The sequence below is a fragment of the Scyliorhinus canicula genome, chromosome 4 (genome assembly GCF_902713615.1).
Source record: "Scyliorhinus canicula chromosome 4, sScyCan1.1, whole genome shotgun sequence".
NCBI lineage: Eukaryota > Metazoa > Chordata > Chondrichthyes > Carcharhiniformes > Scyliorhinidae > Scyliorhinus > Scyliorhinus canicula.
In genome coordinates, this window is record NC_052149.1 from 243,587,889 (window position 1) to 243,605,602 (window position 17,714).

The window sequence follows — 17,714 nt, forward strand, 5'->3', positions numbered from 1 at the left end:
GGCTTTATAGTGGTGGTGTCCTGTCTGGTGATTGGTTGTTCTGTGTCGTGTGTGTTCATTGGTTATCCTGTGTGTCAATCACTGCCTGTCTGCATCTCATGATATACAGGAGTGGATATTATGACAACCGAGTTCCCAAAGGCGCGGGTCTCTGATGGTCTCATCTGTCGGGAACTCAGCTGCGGACTCAGTGCAGTACCGCCACAGTCAGGGGAGGGCCGATACGCGGGCAGGGGGGTCACATTATTCGGGACTGGGGGCACTGTGGGGGGTGGTCCAGGGCACGTGAGCCGGCCGTTGGGGGGAACTATTTTGCGTGCCGGGTCCGCAGGTTACATCCGCTATGTAGCACGGCACGGCCGCCGCTGTGTGCATGCCCGGCCACGGAACTGGCAATTCTCTGGGGCGTATCGGCAGCTGGAGCCGGGTGCTCTACGCTGCCGTCCTGCTCGCCCCCGGCAACACGGGAAATCGGTGGCAGTTTTGCACCATTTCCGGACCATTTTGCACCAGAATCGGAGAACCCAGCTCTATGGGCGCGATTCTCCCAGACAGGGAGAAATCGTAAGGCTGGTATCAAATCCGGGCGGGTTTGACGCCAGCCTCCCCTCCCCGACCGGGAACCGATCGTAAACTCCGCCGTAAACTCCGGCATCGCGGGCTTAACGAATTTCGTTAAGCCCGCTTGCCAGAGTTTGCGCCGGCTGACGCGTCACATGACTTCAGCCGCGCGTGCGCAGATTGGAAGACTCCAACCCGCGCATGCGCGGATGACGTCATCGCGCATTTGCGCGGAACCCGCGCATGCGCGGGCCGGGATGCCCCTCAGCCGCCCCGTGAAGTGATACAGCGGGGCGGCGGAAGGACAAAGAAGTGCGCGGGCATCGGGCCCGCTGCCCGCGATCGGTGCCCACCGATCGCGGGCCCATGGCACCCTTGGCACGGCCGTGGTACTGCCGTGCCAATCGGTGCCATGGTTTTAAAAATCGGCACTTTACGGCCGTTTTTACGAACGGCCAGACCAGGTGTGTTTGCCGTTCGTAAAAACAGCCGTAAAGGGCTGGGAACTCGGCCCATCGGCCAGCTGAGAATCGCTGCTAGCCGTAAAAAAACGGCGGCAGCGATTCGTATCGGGAGTCGGGCGTGGGGGGGGGAGAATAGCGGGAGGGCGTCGGACTAGCGTGGCCGTAAAATTTTACGAACCCCGCTATTCTCCGCACCGTCGTGAGTGCGGAGAATTGCGCCCTATATCTTTAAAGTTACCGAGTCAGTTAGCCACTAGTTACCGAGTCAGTTAGCCACTAGTTACCGAGTCAGTTAGCCACAAGTTACCGAGTCAGTTAGCCACTAGTTACTGAGACATTTAGCCACTAGTTACCGAGGCAGTTAGCCACAAGTTATCGAGTCAGTTAGCCACTAGTTACCGAGGCAGTTAGCCACAATCTATGTTTTACTGGAACAGCGTTTAAAATTAAAACATAGAAAGACCGGGAAAAATCATTTCTTCTTCTGTTGTCCAAAACAGTCAAACTGAACCTGAAACCCCCTATCACCTGACAGCCACAGCCCAATGTGCCCCAAGTCACTTGGTAAGAGACTAAACCAAGGGATATTCAGATGACAGTGGGAGAGGGATACGGCACTAGGAAGTGCTGAGGGTTTTGGCCAAGGTTGGTATCATGACTGGCACAGGCTGGGAGGGCCGAAGGGCCTGTTCCTGTGATGTATTGTTCTCTGTTCTTTGTTCTCATATTCCCCAGTTCAGATTCCCAGCTCAGGTTCCCAGCTCAGATTCCCAGCTCACATTCCCAGCTCACATTCCCAGCTCAGGTGAGCGAGTCGATACCAGATTGGTCATTTTTATCTTCACACGCCAGCCTCCCAGCATCCCAGCCTCCCAGCCTCCCAGCCTCCCAGCTGTATACGTGAGCAGAGCAGGGTTTATCCTAATCTTGGTGGGAGAAAAGGGAAGTGTTGTCCATTGGCTTCGGAAGAGCAGGAAATTAAAGAGCCAGAAAAAGCACATCAGCTGTGGAAACACTGGGCAGGATACTCCAACCCCTTGCCGAGTTGGCGAATCACCGGGGGGCGGCATGAATCCTGCCTCTGCCAGCTGCCAAATTCTCCGGCGCCGGGGATTTTGCGGGGGCTGGAATCACGCCGCGCCAGTCGGCGGCCGCTGGCAGCAGCAACCTGGCAATTCTCCAGCCCACAATGGGCCGAGTGGCCGCCCATTTTAGGCTGGTCTCGCCAGGACCTGGCTGCACGGGCGGCCTCCGGGGTCCTCGGGGGGGGCGCGGAGGGTATCTGGCCCCGGGAGGTGCACCCATGGTGCCCCGTCTGTTCATGTGTCTTTCCAGATAAGTCTTAAAGGTCACTAACGTATCTGCCTCAACCACCTCACTTGGCCGTGCATTCCAGGCCACCACCACCCTCTGTGTAAAAAACTTTCCCCCCCCACATATCTCCACTGAACCTTCCCCCCTCACCTTGAACTTGTGCCCCCTTGTAATTGTCATTTCTGCCTCATAATTTTATAAACTTCTATCAGGTCGTCCCTCAGCCTCCGTCTCCTTAGGGAGAACAATCCCAGTTTATTCAATCTCTCCTCATAGCTAATACCCTCCATACCAGGCAACATCCTGGTAAACCTTTTCTGTACTCTTTCCAAAGCCTCCACGTCCTTCTGGGTAGTGCGGTGACCAGAATTGGACACAGTATTCCAAATGTGGCCCAACCAACGTTCTATACAACTGAAAGATTCTTTTTGAGCTTTTATACTCGATACCCCGCCCTATGAAGGTAAGCATGCCATATGCTTTCTTCACTATTTCCACCTGTGCTGCCACTTTTAAGGATCTGTGGACCTGCTCGCCCAGATCTCTCTGTGTCTCTATGCTGCTGATGGTTCTGCCATTTATTTTATAGCTCCCGCCTGAATTGGAGATTCAAGTGGAGATAGATTTTCTCCTTCAGAATTTTCTCCAGTAGTTACCCCATCACTGACGTGAGACTGCCTGGTCTCTAATGCCTGCGTTTATCTTTACCACCCTTTCTTGTGAGGGAGTATGCGTGCAAGCGAGTGTGAGTTGAGTGGGTTTGTGCAGCCATACCTACACATCTTTCCCTCAGGAAGTTTACATGACAAGTTACATTTGCTTTTTTTTAAGGGATGTGATCTATGGTTCACAGAAGCGGAGTAGAATTGCAATATTCATCTATGTTCTGATCATTGTGGGGTGGTTATACCCGACGTACATCTTCATGGTGAGTAACACAATCACTTCATCAAAAGCTTTAGTGAAAGGGTTGCCGCGTGACAATGCCTGGGGGAAATGGGTCTGGAGAATTGGTAATGGAAGTAAGCTATGGTGGGTGAACTGAACAGGTATTTTGCATTGGTCTTCTCTATAGAGGACAGGGATAACATCTCCACAAACAGATGTAAATCAGAAAATGGAAGGCAGGGAGGAACTCAGGAAAATGACAATCGCCAGGGAAGTGGTATTGAGCTAAATGTTGGGTCTGCAGCTGACAAATCCCCAGGTCTGGGTGGGCTTCACCATAAGGTCGTGAAAGTAGAGTCCATCGGAATTAGGAGCAGAAATGGGCAATTCAGCCCCTCAAGCCTGCTCCACTATTCAATCAGATCATGGCTGATTTCTTCCTGGTCTCAAATCCACCTCCCCATCTGTTCCCCATATTCCTTTAACCCTTTTTAAAATCAAAAATATATCTACCTTTCTCGACACCATTTAATGACTGAGATTCCACCGCACTATGGGGCAGCGAGTTCCACAAATTCACCACCCTCCTGCGAGAAATAGTTCCTCCTCATCTCAATTCTAAATCTACTGCCTCTCAACCTATATCCGTGACCTCTTGCTCTGGATTGACCCACAAGGGGGAAACATTTGGTCTTCATTTACTTTATCAATTCATTTTAGTATTTTATCCATATCGATCAGAGCCCCTCTGATCCTCTGAACTTCAGCGACTTTAATCCAAAACTGTTTAATCTTTCCTCAGAATCAATCTGGTGAACCTCCTCTGAACTGCCTCCAATGCCACCACATCCTTCCTCAAATAAAGAGACCAAAACTGGACACAATACTCCAGATGTGGTCTCACCAACACCCTATACAATTGCAACAACACTTCTCTAATACTCCAGTTAATGCATTCCCTCTCGAGCTGCACCTCCTTAAGCTGCAGAGTGACCACATCAGAAAGCGTGTTCTCCCCGAAACTCTCTGCCCCGCGGATGTACCGCTTCTTCTCCAGCAGATGTTCGACCTCCGAAACCCGGCTCTCAACTGGTCAAACCCGTGGCACTTCCTGCACGTGGTCATCCTAACAACACAGAGCGTCCAGGAATTCCCACATCCTGCAGGACATGGAAAACACCAGACTGAGCTCCCAACACACTATTAGTTGAATGACTCGTACCTTAAATTTATTCCAAGTAGAAAATTAGGTGTTTAAAGTCAAAACTCCTGCCTTTCCGTAATGTAGATTTTAAAGTGGAATAACTTACCCATGAGTCTGGTGTAGCACAGGGCTAAATCACTGGCTTTGAAAGCAGAGAAAGGCAGGCCAACAGCAAAATTCAATTCCCGTACCAGTCTCTCCGAACAGGTGCTGCAATGTGGCAACTAGGGGATTTTCACAAAAACTTCATTGAAGCTTACTTGTGACAATAAGTGATTTATTTATTTTTTTTAATATTTTTTATTATCGACCATCAGCTCTCCCCCTTGTAGCTCTTACTCCTGCACAGGGCAAGACCTCTCTCTGAAAATTAAGCAGAATGCGTAAAAATAAAAAAACACTTCTGTCCCCTCTGCAACCAATCGCCACTTTCCTCCAAATTCCCCAGACCACTCACTCTGGCTGTGTCTCACCCTGGCTGTGTCTCACTCTGGCTGTGTCTCACTCTCGCTGTGTCTCACTCTCGCTGTGTCTCACTCTGGCTGTGTATCACTCTCGCTGTGTCTCACTCTGGCTGTGTATCACTCTGGCTGTGTCTCACTCTGGCTGTGTCTCACTCTAGCTGAATCTCACTCTGGCTGTGTCTCACTCTCGCTGTGTCTCACTCTGGCTGTGCATCACTCTGGCTGTGTCTCACTCTCGCTGTGTCTCACTCTGGCTGTGTCTCACTCTGGCTGTGTCTCTCTCACTCTGGCTCTGTCTCACTCTGGCTGTGTCTCTCTCTGGCTGTGTCTCACTCTGGCTCTGTCTCACTCTAGCTGTGTCTCACTCTGGCTGTGTCTCTCTCTGGCTGTGTCTCACTCTGGCTGTGTCTCACTCTGGCTGTGTCTCTCTCTGAAATGTCTCACTCTGGCTGTGTCTCTCTCTGGCTGTGTCTCACCCTGACTGTGTCTCACTCTGGCTGTGTCTCACCCTGACTGTGTCTCACTCTGGCTGTGTCTCACCCTGACTGTGTCTCACTCTGGCTGTGTCTCACTCTGGCTGTGACCAACTCTGGATGTGTCTCACCCTGGCTGTGTCTCACTCTGGCTGTGTCTCAATCTGGCTGTGCATCACTCTGGCTGTGTCTCACTCTAGCTGTGTCTCACTCTGGCTGTGTCTCTCTCTGACTGTGTCTCACTCTGGCTGTGTCTCTCTCGGGCTGTGTCTCTCTCTGAAATGTCTCACTACGGCTGTGTCTCTCTCTGGCTGTGTCTCACCCTGACTGTGTCTCACTCTGGCTGTGTCTCACCCTGACTGTGTCTCACTCTGGCTGTGTCTCACTCTGGCTGTGACCAACTCTGGCTGTGTCTCACTCTGGCTGTGTCTCACTATGGCTGTGTCTCACTCTGGCTGTGTCTCACTCTGGCTGTGTCTCACTCTGGCTGTGCCTCACTCTGACTGTGTCTCACTCTGGCTGTGTCTCACTCTGGCTGTGACCAACTCTGGCTGTGTCTCACTCTGGCTGTGTCTCACTCTGGCTGTGTCTCACTCTGGCTGTGTCTCACTCTGGCTGTGTCTCACTATGGCTGTGTCTCACTCTGGCTGTGTCTCACTCTGGCTGCGTCTCACTCTGGCTGTGCCTCACTCTGGCTGTGTATCTCTCACTCTGGCTGTGTCTCACTCTTACACTGGCTGTGTCTCACCCTGACTGTGTCTCACTCTGGCTGTGTCTCACTCTGGCTGTGACTCACTCTGGCTGTGTCTCTCTCTCTCTGACTGTGTCTCACTCTGGCTGTGTCTCACTCTGGCTGTGTCTCTCTCTCAATCTGGCTGTGTCTCACTCTCACTCTGGCCGTGTCTCACTCTCACTGTGGCCGTGTCGGATTCTGGCTGTGTCTCACTCTCACTCTGGCTGTGTCTGACTCTGGCTGCGCCTCACTCAGGCTGTGTCTCTCTCTCTCTCTCTCTCTCTGGCTGTGTCTCCCTCTGGCTGTGTCTCACTCTGGCTGTGTATCACTCTGGCTGTGTCTCACTCTGGCTGTGCCTCACTCTGGCTGTAGCTCACTCTGGCTGTGACTCACTCTGGCTGTGCCTCACTCTGGCTGTGACTCACTCTGGCTGTGTCTCACTCTCACTCTGGCTGTGTCTCTCTCTCTCTCTGGCTGTGTCTCACTCTGGCTGTGTCTCACTCTGGCTGTGTCTCACTCTCACTCTGGCTGTGACGCACTCTGGCTGTGTCTCACTGGCTGTGTCTCACTCTGGCTGTGCCTCGCTCTGGCTGTGTCTCACTCTGGCTGTGCATCACTCTGGCTGTGTCTCACTCTGTCTATGTCTCACTCTGGCTGTGTCTCACTCTGGCTGTGTCTCTGTCTGGCTGTGTCTCACTCTGGCTGTGTCTCTCTCTGGCTGTGTCTCTCTCTGGCTGTGACTCACTCTGGCTGTGTCTCACTCTGGCTGTGTCTCACTCTGGCTGTGTCTCACTCTGGCTGTGTCTCTCTCTGGCTATGTCTCCCTCTCACTCTGGCTGTGTCTCTCTCTGGCTGTGTCTCACTCTGGCTGTGTCTCTCTCTGGCTATGTCTCCCTCTCACTCTGGCTCTGTCTCACTCTGGCTGTGTCTCTCGCTCTGGCTGTGTCTCACTCTGGCTGTGTCTCCCTCTGGCTGTGTCTGACTCTGGCTGTGCCTCACTCTGGCTGTGTCTCACTCTGGCTGTGTCTCACTCTAGCTGTGTATCACTCTAGCTGTGTCTGACTCTGGCTGTGTCTCACTCTGGCTGTCTCTCACTCTGGCTGTGTCTCTGGCTGTCTCTCACTCTGGCTGTGTCTCACTCTGGCTGTGTCTCTCTCTCTCTCTGGCTGTGTCTCACTCTGGCTGTGTCTCTCTCTGGCTGTGTGTCTCTCTCTCTCTGGCTGTGTCTCCCTCTCTCTCTGGCTGTGTCTCACTCTGGCTGTGTCTCTCTCTCACTCTGGCTGTGTCTCACTCTGGCTGTGACCAACTCTGGCTGTGTCTCACCCTGGCTGTGTCTCACTCTGGCTGTGTCTCAATCTGGCTGTGCATCACTCTGGCTGTGTCTCACTCTAGCTGTGTCTCACTCTGGCTGTGTCTCTCTCTGACTGTGTCTCACTCTGGCTGTGTCTCTCTCGGGCTGTGTCTCTCTCTGAAATGTCTCACTACGGCTGTGTCTCTCTCTGGCTGTGTCTCACCCTGACTGTGTCTCACTCTGGCTGTGTCTCACCCTGACTGTGTCTCACTCTGGCTGTGTCTCACTCTGGCTGTGACCAACTCTGGCTGTGTCTCACTCTGGCTGTGTCTCACTATGGCTGTGTCTCACTCTGGCTGTGTCTCACTCTGGCTGTGTCTCACTATGGCTGTGCCTCACCCTGACTGTGTCTCACTCTGGCTGTGTCTCACTCTGGCTGTGACCAACTCTGGCTGTGTCTCACTCTGGCTGTGTCTCACTCTGGCTGTGTCTCACTCTGGCTGTGTCTCACTCTGGCTGTGTCTCACTATGGCTGTGTCTCACTCTGGCTGTGTCTCACTCTGGCTGCGTCTCACTCTGGCTGTGCCTCACTCTGGCTGTGTATCTCTCACTCTGGCTGTGTCTCACTCTTACACTGGCTGTGTCTCACCCTGACTGTGTCTCACTCTGGCTGTGTCTCACTCTGGCTGTGACTCACTCTGGCTGTGTCTCTCTCTCTCTGACTGTGTCTCACTCTGGCTGTGTCTCACTCTGGCTGTGTCTCTCTCTCAATCTGGCTGTGTCTCACTCTCACTCTGGCCGTGTCTCACTCTCACTGTGGCCGTGTCTGATTCTGGCTGTGTCTCACTCTCACTCTGGCTGTGTCTGACTCTGGCTGCGCCTCACTCTGGCTGTGTCTCTCTCTCTCTCTCTCTCTCTGGCTGTGTCTCACTCTGGCTGTGTCTCACTCTGGCTGTGTCTCACTCTGGCTGTGCCTCACTCTGGCTGTAGCTCACTCTGGCTGTGACTCACTCTGGCTGTGCCTCACTCTGGCTGTGACTCACTCTGGCTGTGTCTCACTCTCACTCTGGCTGTGTCTCTCTCTCTCTCTGGCTGTGTCTCACTCTGGCTGTGTCTCACTCTGGCTGTGTCTCACTCTCACTCTGGCTGTGACGCACTCTGGCTGTGTCTCACTGGCTGTGTCTCACTCTGGCTGTGCCTCGCTCTGGCTGTGTCTCACTCTGGCTGTGCATCACTCTGGCTGTGTCTCACTCTGTCTATGTCTCACTCTGGCTGTGTCTCACTCTGGCTGTGTCTCTGTCTGGCTGTGTCTCACTCTGGCTGTGTCTCTCTCTGGCTGTGTCTCTCTCTGGCTGTGACTCACTCTGGCTGTGTCTCACTCTGGCCGTGTCTCACTCTGGCTGTGTCTCACTCTGGCTGTGTCTCTCTCTGGCTATGTCTCCCTCTCACTCTGGCTGTGTCTCTCTCTGGCTGTGTCTCACTCTGGCTGTGTCTCTCTCTGGCTATGTCTCCCTCTCACTCTGGCTCTGTCTCACTCTGGCTGTGTCTCTCGCTCTGGCTGTGTCTCACTCTGGCTGTGTCTCCCTCTGGCTGTGTCTGACTCTGGCTGTGCCTCACTCTGGCTGTGTCTCACTCTGGCTGTGTCTCACTCTAGCTGTGTATCACTCTAGCTGTGTCTGACTCTGGCTGTGTCTCACTCTGGCTGTCTCTCACTCTGGCTGTGTCTCTGGCTGTCTCTCACTCTGGCTGTGTCTCACTCTGGCTGTGTCTCTCTCTCTCTCTGGCTGTGTCTCACTCTGGCTGTGTCTCTCTCTGGCTGTGTCTCTCTCTCTCTCTGGCTGTGTCTCCCTCTCTCTCTGGCTGTGTCTCACTCTGGCTGTGTCTCTCTCTCACTCTGGCTGTGTCTCACTCTGGCTGTGACCAACTCTGGCTGTGTCTCACCCTGGCTGTGTCTCACTCTGGCTGTGTCTCAATCTGGCTGTGCATCACTCTGGCTGTGTCTCACTCTAGCTGTGTCTCACTCTGGCTGTGTCTCTCTCTGACTGTGTCTCACTCTGGCTGTGTCTCTCTCGGGCTGTGTCTCTCTCTGAAATGTCTCACTACGGCTGTGTCTCTCTCTGGCTGTGTCTCACCCTGACTGTGTCTCACTCTGGCTGTGTCTCACCCTGACTGTGTCTCACTCTGGCTGTGTCTCACTCTGGCTGTGACCAACTCTGGCTGTGTCTCACTCTGGCTGTGTCTCACTATGGCTGTGTCTCACTCTGGCTGTGTCTCACTCTGGCTGTGTCTCACTATGGCTGTGCCTCACCCTGACTGTGTCTCACTCTGGCTGTGTCTCACTCTGGCTGTGACCAACTCTGGCTGTGTCTCACTCTGGCTGTGTCTCACTCTGGCTGTGTCTCACTCTGGCTGTGTCTCACTCTGGCTGTGTCTCACTATGGCTGTGTCTCACTCTGGCTGTGTCTCACTCTGGCTGCGTCTCACTCTGGCTGTGCCTCACTCTGGCTGTGTATCTCTCACTCTGGCTGTGTCTCACTCTTACACTGGCTGTGTCTCACCCTGACTGTGTCTCACTCTGGCTGTGTCTCACTCTGGCTGTGACTCACTCTGGCTGTGTCTCTCTCTCTCTGACTGTGTCTCACTCTGGCTGTGTCTCACTCTGGCTGTGTCTCTCTCTCAATCTGGCTGTGTCTCACTCTCACTCTGGCCGTGTCTCACTCTCACTGTGGCCGTGTCTGATTCTGGCTGTGTCTCACTCTCACTCTGGCTGTGTCTGACTCTGGCTGCGCCTCACTCTGGCTGTGTCTCTCTCTCTCTCTCTCTCTCTGGCTGTGTCTCACTCTGGCTGTGTCTCACTCTGGCTGTGTCTCACTCTGGCTGTGTCTCACTCTGGCTGTGCCTCACTCTGGCTGTAGCTCACTCTGGCTGTGCCTCACTCTGGCTGTGTCTCACTCTGGCTGTGCCTCACTCTGGCTGTGACTCACTCTGGCTGTGTCTCACTCTCACTCTGGCTGTGTCTCTCTCTCTCTCTGGCTGTGTCTCACTCTGGCTGTGTCTCACTCTGGCTGTGTCTCACTCTCACTCTGGCTGTGACGCACTCTGGCTGTGTCTCACTGGCTGTGTCTCACTCTGGCTGTGCCTCGCTCTGGCTGTGTCTCACTCTGGCTGTGCATCACTCTGGCTGTGTCTCACTCTGTCTATGTCTCACTCTGGCTGTGTCTCACTCTGGCTGTGTCTCTGTCTGGCTGTGTCTCACTCTGGCTGTGTCTCACTCTGTCTATGTCTCACTCTGGCTGTGTCTCACTCTGGCTGTGTCTCTGTCTGGCTGTGTCTCACTCTGGCTGTGTCTCTCTCTGGCTGTGTCTCTCTCTGGCTGTGACTCACTCTGGCTGTGTCTCACTCTGGCCGTGTCTCACTCTGGCTGTGTCTCACTCTGGCTGTGTCTCTCTCTGGCTATGTCTCCCTCTCACTCTGGCTGTGTCTCTCTCTGGCTGTGTCTCACTCTGGCTGTGTCTCTCTCTGGCTATGTCTCCCTCTCACTCTGGCTGTGTCTCACTCTGGCTGTGTCTCTCGCTCTGGCTGTGTCTCACTCTGGCTGTGTCTCCCTCTGGCTGTGTCTGACTCTGGCTGTGCCTCACTCTGGCTGTGTCTCACTCTGGCTGTGTCTCACTCTAGCTGTGTATCACTCTAGCTGTGTCTGACTCTGGCTGTGTCTCACTCTGGCTGTCTCTCACTCTGGCTGTGTCTCTGGCTGTCTCTCACTCTGGCTGTGTCTCACTCTGGCTGTGTCTCTCTCTCTCTCTGGCTGTGTCTCACTCTGGCTGTGTCTCTCTCTGGCTGTGTCTCTCTCTCTCTCTGGCTGTGTCTCCCTCTCTCTCTGGCTGTGTCTCACTCTGGCTGTGTCTCTCTCTCACTCTGGCTGTGACTCAATGGCTGTGTCTCTCTCTGGCTGTGTCTCACTCTGGCTGTGTCTCTCACTCTGGCTGTGTCTCACTCTGGCTGTGTCTCACTCTGGCTGTGTCTCTCTCTCACTCTGGCTGTGACTCAATGGCTGTGTCTCACTCTGGCTGTGTCTCACTCTGGCTGTGCCTCACTGGCTGTGTCTCTCTCTCACTCTGGCTGTGACTCAATGGCTGTGTCTCACTCTGGCTGTGTCTCTCACTCTGGCTGTGTCTCACTCTGGCTGTGTCTCACTCTGGCTGTGCCTCACTCTGGCTGTGTCTCTCTCTCACTCTGGCTGTGACTCAATGGCTGTGTCTCTCTCTGTCTGTGTCTCACTCTGGCTGCCTGTTTTCGCTTCCAAAGTGAATAACCTCACATTTATCCAAATTATACTGCACCTGCCACAATCAATAAGAATTAACAACAACACCTCCTCCTCAATAGTCCTCAATACCGGGGCCCCGCAAGGCTGCGTACTTAGCCCCCGACTCTGCTCACTGTACACACACGACTGCGTGGCAAAATTTGGTTCCAAATCCATCTCCAAGTTTGCTGACAATGCGACCATAGTGGGCCGGATCTCGAATAACGATAAGTCAGAACACAGGAGGGAGATAGAGAACCTTGTGGAGTGGTGCAGACAACAATCTCTCCCTCAATGCCAGCAAAACTAAAGAGCTGGTGGTTATCGACTTCAGGAAGCAAAGTACTGTACACATCCCTGTCAGCATCAACGGGGCCGAGGTGGAGATGGTTAGCAGTTTCAAATTCCCAGGGGTGCACATCACCAAAAATCTGTCCTGGTCCACCCACGTCGCGCTACCACCAAGAAAGCACAACAGCGCCTATACTTCCTCAGGAAACTAAGGAAATTCGGCATGTCCACATTAACCCTTACCAACTTTTACAGATACATCATAGAAAGCATCCTATCTGGGGCCTCACGGTAGCATGGTGGTTAGCATCAATGCTTCACAGCTCCAGGGTCCCAGGTTCGATTCCCGGCTGGGTCACTGTCTGTGTGGAGTCTGCATGTCCTCCCCGTGTGTGCGTGGGTTTCCTCCGGGTGCTCCGGTTTCCTCCCACAGTCCAAAGATGTGCGGGTTAGGTGGATTGGCCATGCTAAATTGCCCGTAGTGTAAGGTTAATGGGGGGATTGTTGGGTGACGGGTATACGGGTTACGTGGGTCTAAGTAGGGTGATTATTGCTCGGCGCAACATCGAGGGCCGAAGGGCCTGTTCTGTGCTGTACTGTTCTATGTTCTATGTTCTATCACAGCCTGGTATGGCAACTGCTCGGCCCAGGACCGCAAGGAACTTCAGAGAGTCGTGAACACAGCCCAGTCGATCACACAAACCTGCCTCCCATCCATTGACTCCATCTACACCTCCCGCTGCCTGGGGAAAGCGGGCAGCATAATCAAAGACCCCCTCCCACCCGGCTTACTCACTCTTCCAACTTCTTCCATCGGGCAGGAGATAACAAAGCCTGAGAACATGCACAAGCAGACTCAAAAACAGCTTCTTCCCCGCTGTTACCAGACTCCTAAATTACCCTCTTATGGACTGACCTCATTAACACTACACCCTGTATGCTTCATCCGATGCCAGTGCTTATGTAGTTACATTGTGTACCTTGTGTTTCCCTATTATGTATTTTATTTTATTCCCTTTTCTTCCCATGTACTTAATGATCTGTTGAGCTGCTCGCAGAAAAATACTTTTCACTGTAACCCGGTACACGTGACAATAAAGTAACCCAATCGAATCCAATACTATACTTTCTCCTTCTTAATCAATCCCTTCATCCTTTGCTGAATTCTAAACTGCTCCCAATCCTCAGACCTATTATTTTTCTTGGTCAATCTGTCTGCTGCTTCCTTGGATCGGATACTATTTCTAATTTCCTTTGTAAGACATGGATTGACTCTCTTTCTCATTTTTCTTTTGTGCCAGACAGGAATGAACAGTTGCTGTAGTTCCCCCATGCGTTCCTTGAATGTTTGCCATTGTCTATCCACTGTCATCCCTTTAAGTAACGCTCCTCAATCCAGCAAGGCCAACTCACGCCTCATATCCTCATAGTTCCCTTTATTAAGATTCAGCAGCCTAGTCTCTGGATCAACTACTTCACTCTCCATCTTGATAAAAACTTTCCAACATGTTATGGTTGCTCATCCCCAAGGGTTCTCGTACAGCCAGATTGGCAATGATTCCCTTCTCATTACACAGCACCCAGTCTAATATGGCCTGTTCTCTAGTTGGTTCCTCCACATATTGGTCAAGAAAACCATCCCGTATACAGTCCAGGAATTCCTCTTCTACGGCATTGTGGCTAATTTGATTTGCCCAATCTCTGTGAAGATTAAAATCACCCATGATCACCGATATTCCCTTGTTACATGCATCTCTAATTTTGTGTTTAATGCCATTCCCAACCTCACCAGTGCAGTTTGGAGATCTATATATGACACCCACTAATGTTTTTTGCCCCTTGGTATTTCTCAACTCTACCCATACAGATTCCACATTGTCAGAGCTAATATCCTTTCTCACTATTGTGTTAATTTCCTCTTTAACCAGCAGTGCCACAACACCACCTTTTCCTTTATGCCTGTCCTTCCTAAGTACTGAGAACCCTGGGACATTCAGTTCCCATCCCTGGTCACCCTGCAGCCATGTCTCCGTAATCCCAATTATATCATACCCATTTATATCTATCTGCGCGATTAGTTCATCCATTTTATTGCAAATGCTCCGTGCATTAAGGCACAGAGCCTTTAAGTTTGTCTTTTTCACAATGCTTGTCTTGCTCCCAATATTTTTCTCTACTGCCCTGTTTGAATTTTGTCCTTGGTTTCTCCACCTATCACGTTTCTTATTCACTTTTCTACCTTTTGTTTTTCTCCTTGCTCCCTCTTTCTCTGACTCCTCGCATAGGTTCCCATCCCCCTGGCATATTAGTTTAAACACTCCCCAACCGCTCTCGCAAATAGCCCCCCCTCGGACATCAGCTCCAGTTCTGCCCAGGTGTAATCTGTCCAGTTTGTACAGGTCCCACCTCCCCCAGAACCGGTCCCAATGCCCCAGGAATCTGAAACCCTCCCCCGACACCATCTCTTCAGCCATGTATTCATCCTATATATCCTGTCATTTCTACACTGACCAGCACGTGGCACCGATAGTAATCCTGAGATCACTACCTTCGAGATCCGATTTCTTAACTTCCTTCCCAGCTCCCTGTATTCTGCTTTTAGGATCTCATCCCTTTTTTAACCTATGTGTTTGTACCGATGTGTACCACAACCACTGGCTGTTCACCCTCCCCCTCCAGAATGTCCTGTACCCGCTCCGAGACATCCTTGACCCTAGCACCAGGAAGGCAACATACCATCCTGGAGTTTCGTTTGCCACCACAGAAACGCCTGTCTATTCCCCTTACAATTGAATCCCCGATAACTATTGCACTGTCACACTTATCCCCCCTCCCCTCTGCAGCAGAACCAACCGTGGTGCCATGAGTTTGGCTGCTGCTGTTTTCCCCTGAGAGGCGGTTCCCCTCAACAGTATCCAAAGCGGTATATCTGTTCTGCAGGGGAATGGCCACAGGAGATTCCTGCACTGCCTGCCTCGCTCTCTTGCTCTGTCTGGTGGTCACCCATTCCCTTCCTGCCTGCGGAGTCTGAGCCTGTGGTGTGACCACCTCTCTATACGTGCTACCCACAATGCTCTCTGACTCGCTCGATGCTCCACAGTGTCTCCAGCCGCCGCTCCAGCTCTGAAACTCGAGCTTCCAGGAGCTGTAACTGGAGACACTTCCTGCACACATGCTGATCCTGGGGACTTGAACTGTCCCCAACCTGCCACATGAGAAAGAGGAGCAGACCACGGCTTGCAGCTGTCCTGCCATGATTTATCCCTTTAAACTAAACTTGTGAAATTAAACTTTTAAAAGATGTTTTGTGTCAGGTTATATCCAAAGTCTTTTATTTATTTAGCTATTTTTTGTTGACGAGCTGTTAATGTTTTATTGCAGATTGTGTCGATGGGTTGGAAGGAGCACCCTGTCTATCACAGCCTCTTTATCCTCAGTAACATTTGCATGTGGTTTTACAATGTAAACGCCTCACTATCAGATCCAGGCAACTTGGTCCGATACACAACCCATTACGAGGAAGGAATGAGGCAGGTGGGAAAATTCTTTCAACTCTCATCGATAATAAAACTGACCAAACTATTCTGATGAGAAAATTCTGATAACAGGGAGGTGGGGCTGATCTTTAACATTAAGTTACTCCAATATTCACATTGAATGGGGCGGATTTTACTGCTGTGGTGTATTTAATGACATTTTCTGCTGGTCGTGCCTGTCTCCAGTCCAAAAGACTTTTGCCCAAAAAGCTGTTGAAAGTGTGAGTTGGTATCAGCGGCGTGAAAGTGTGAGCTGGGATCAGGAGTGAAAGTGTGAGCTGGTATCAGGTGTGAAAGTGTGAGCTGGTATCAGGGGCGTGAAAGTGTGAGCTGGTATCAGGGGCGTGAAAGTGTGAGTTGGTATCAGCGACATGAAAGTGTGAGTTGGTATCAGGAGTGAAAGTGTGAGCTGGGATCAGGAGTGCAAGTGTGAGCTGGGATCAGCGGCGTGAAAGTGTGAACTGGGATCAGGGGCGTGAAAGTGTGAGCTGGGATCAGGGGCATGAAAGTGTGAGCTGGGATCAGGAGTGAAAGTGTGAACTGGGATCAGGGGCGTGAAAGTGTGAGCTGGGATCAGCGGCGTGTAAGTGTGAGCTGGGATCAGCGGCGTGTAAGTGTGAGCTGGTATCAGCAGAGTGAGTGTAACGTGGACACAAGAGGCCTTCACCTTGACCAATGAAATATAAGGATTAGGAAATGGGCAGTGGCGTTATGTTCTGTGTTGGGGCCATGGTAAAGATGCACGCAGAATACCTAATTCTTTGGCGAGCAAGATAGTTTATTAAAAAAATGAACACATGGAAACTATAATACAAAGAGTAACGAATGAGTGAATTCTCCTGGAGCGACTTCGAATGCGACTGTTCTCTAGTACGACTTACTACCAACTGCCGATCTGTGGAGTCACATGGTGGATCTCTATCACCACGTGCTGGTCCGCGGTATGTAGATCACGATACACATTAATAGATAATTATATACATTGCTGTGCATATGCATATCACCACAAGTGGAAGGTCCGAGAAGCAGGAATTCGATCACAAATCGGGCGCAGCAAAAACAAAATGGATGGAGAGGAAAAAAGAGACAGAAAGGAAAATTAAATTTTATGCCTCCATACACGTTTATTTTTTTTTTAACCTCCGCTAAGAGGATATGGCCCTGTATGTCCAACATAGACCCCGACCAGACCCGGGCAAAGACAAAATCCTCTTCAACAGGGAAGAGGGCAATGCCAAGAGAACGGAGGGAAAAGCCTTCCACGGAAAATCACAAATCAGAAAGTATCCAAAAAGACTGGAACCGGTGGTGGGATTCTCCGACCTGGCGGGGGGTCGGAGAATCGCCGGGGGGGGGGGGGGGGGGGGGGGGGGTGCCGTGAATCCCGCCCCTGCCGGCTGCCGAATTCTCCGGCACCCAAAAATCCCGTCACGTCAATCACACAGCCCATCTCGGAGAATGGCGAGGACCGGGCGACGCAATGGGCCCCGGGACCACCCCAATTCTCCGGGCCGGATGGGCCGAAATCCGGCCGACGTGACCACAGGTCACGTCAGCATAAATCAAACCACCTACTTAACAGAGTCAACCAGTCGTGCGGCCAACCCAGAGGTCGGGCTCGCCATGGGGCAGCCGCAGGAGAAGTGACAGCATGGCCGAAGTTGGTGGGGGGGGGGGGGGGGGGGAGTGCAGGACCTGTTGGAGTGTGCATGCTGGGGGGGGGGGTTTGGGGAGGGGAAGTTTTGGGGAGGGCGGGGGATGGGTGGAGGGTGGGTGCTGGGGTGGGGGGGGGCGCACGTGTCGGGGAGGAGAGAGGGGGGTGTCCGCCTGGCCAGGTGCCAGCTTCCAACAGTCGCGACCATGCAGCCCATAGCACCTGGCTGCGGCGGGAATATGGGCAATGACGACATGTCGTCTATCCCCCCCACCCCCACCCCCCCCCCCCCCCCCCCCCCACCCCCTGCAGGCTGTTATGTTTGGGCATCACCCAGCGATGTTGGCTGCCATGGCGGGAGCCGCACTTCTACATGTTGCCCTGGGGGAGCTGGAGCAGGAGCGTGCCAGGAAGGCACCCTTACCCCATCCGCCTCTACCACCCCCACCCCACCCACATGCACACCACCCCTCCATTGCCCATCCACCTGCGGCACAACGGGCCGGGCTGACACGGTCGCCGGTGGAAGCGTGTC

The 17,714-nt window shown here is 52.5% G+C and overlaps 1 protein-coding gene across 2 annotated transcripts in view; it reads left to right on the forward strand.

Moving 5' to 3' along the window:
* The window catches only part of LOC119964206 (palmitoyltransferase ZDHHC12-B-like), a 51,505-nt gene that overhangs the window by 17,092 nt on the left and 16,699 nt on the right, over positions 1 to 17,714 (forward strand). For both annotated transcript variants that reach the window (XM_038793492.1, XM_038793493.1), the window contains exons 3-4: positions 3,171 to 3,267; positions 15,371 to 15,523. In XM_038793492.1, coding sequence (XP_038649420.1) covers positions 3,171 to 3,267; positions 15,371 to 15,523 — 250 coding nt within the window. The remainder of the gene's footprint in view (positions 1 to 3,170; positions 3,268 to 15,370; positions 15,524 to 17,714) is intronic.